The sequence below is a fragment of the Cyprinodon variegatus genome, unplaced genomic scaffold (genome assembly GCF_000732505.1).
Source record: "Cyprinodon variegatus isolate N-32 unplaced genomic scaffold, C_variegatus-1.0 Scaffold940, whole genome shotgun sequence".
NCBI lineage: Eukaryota > Metazoa > Chordata > Actinopteri > Cyprinodontiformes > Cyprinodontidae > Cyprinodon > Cyprinodon variegatus.
The window spans coordinates 258473-260137 of NW_015151393.1; the positions used below are offsets into that span (position 1 = coordinate 258473).

The 1665-nt window shown below is 35.0% G+C and overlaps 1 protein-coding gene across 1 annotated transcript in view; it reads right to left on the bottom strand.

Annotated features, from left to right (window-relative positions):
• Positions 1-287: 287 nt before the first annotated feature.
• LOC107100166 (nectin-4-like) overlaps positions 288-1665 on the bottom strand; it is a 14771-nt gene continuing 13393 nt past the window's right edge. The window contains exon 3 of the mRNA XM_015398555.1: positions 288-526. Coding sequence (XP_015254041.1) covers positions 303-526 — 224 coding nt within the window. The 3' untranslated portion in view covers positions 288-302. The remainder of the gene's footprint in view (positions 527-1665) is intronic.

Consider the following 1665-nt stretch of genomic DNA (forward strand, 5'->3'; position numbering starts at 1 on the left):
AAATGACTGGAGTTAGCAGTGGTATTAGATGTGGATTTAGGTGATATTTACAGTATTTTTTTTTTACATAAGGAAGCGTATCTTCCTAATTGTAATTGAAGCAAGTAATATGATGAGGCTATTAGTGGGATTATTCCTTGAAAACTTTAACTATGTTGAAATATATCGAAGGGGTGTGAATTTGATTTTTATATTTCAAAAATAGTTATTCTACTTTGAAGGCTTAGAAAAACAGTTACGTATCTAAAGAGAAATACATTTTTTTTTACTAATTACCGTAGGTCAAATTTGTTGCTTTTCACTTATACTGTGTTCACCTTTAACCACATTACATCAAGAAAATGAGGGATTGACTTACTCCAGACGGTGAGAGACATCTCTTTCTCAAAATTCCCTGTTGGGAAGGTAACAATGTGACACATATAATTGCCTTCATCTGAGACCTTGGTGCTTATGATGACCAGAGTCCAGTCCACTGTGGGTTGACTGCTTTTGAAGCGCACACGGCCATCCCATGTCCCGAAAGCTGCACACAAAGAGGGAGCAATAAGAAAAAAGTAGTCAACAGATTATTGAGGTGATCCCAAAAAAATAAAAAACATTTTAGGATTTCCTAGTCAATGTCGGTTTAAGATTACTAGCTGGTCTGTGCATACTTTTCATTTCCTGCCACTAGATTTATTTCATGTTACCGATGATACAACATCTGCCATACAGCTGTTGTTAGGTAATCTATATAATTCATATACTCCTAAAATTTAAAATACTTAGGTCTTTAAATATACAGTAATAGTGATGCCTACTTTTACACTTATTATCGATAGTTTTTTCAGCTCAATATTACAATATTATTTTTTATTAGTGTTTTATTTTATCCTCTATCAAATGTCCCAAAAGATTTGGTAAGAGTTTGATTCATTATTTAACTTTGTTTGTGGCTGGGTAAAAATACAAGGTTTTCTTTGTTTTTTTCTACTAATGATAAATACCTACACTACCGTTCAAAAGTTTGGGGTCACATTGAAATGTCCTTATTTTTGAAGGAAAAGCACTGTATGTTTCAATAAAGATAACTTTAAACTAGTCTTCACTTTAAAGAAATACACTCTATACATTGCTAATGTGGTAAATAACTATTCTAGCTGCAAATGTCTGGTTTTTGGTGCTATATCTACATAGGTGTATATAGGCCCATTTCCAGCAACTATCTTTCCAGTGTTCTAATGGTACAATGTGTTTGCTCATTGGCTCAGAAGGCTAATTGATGATTAGAAAACCCTTGAACAATCATGTTCACACATCTGAAAACAGTTTAGCTCGTTACAGAAGCTACAAAACTGACCCCCTTGTGCAATCATGTTCACACATCTGAAAACAGTTTAGCTCGTTACAGAAGCTACAAAACTCACCTTCCTTTGAGCAGATTGAGTTTCTAGAGCATCACATTTGTGGGGTAAATTAAACGCTCAAAACGGCCAGAAAAAGAGAACTTTCATCTGAAACTCAGCAGTCTGTTCTTGTTCTTAGAAATGAAGGCTATTCCATGCGAGAAATTGCTAAGAAATTGAAGATGTCCTTCAACTACTCCCTTCAGAGGACAGCACAAACAGGCTCTAACCAGAGTAGAAAAAGAAGTGGGAGGCCGCGTTGCACAACTGAGCAAGA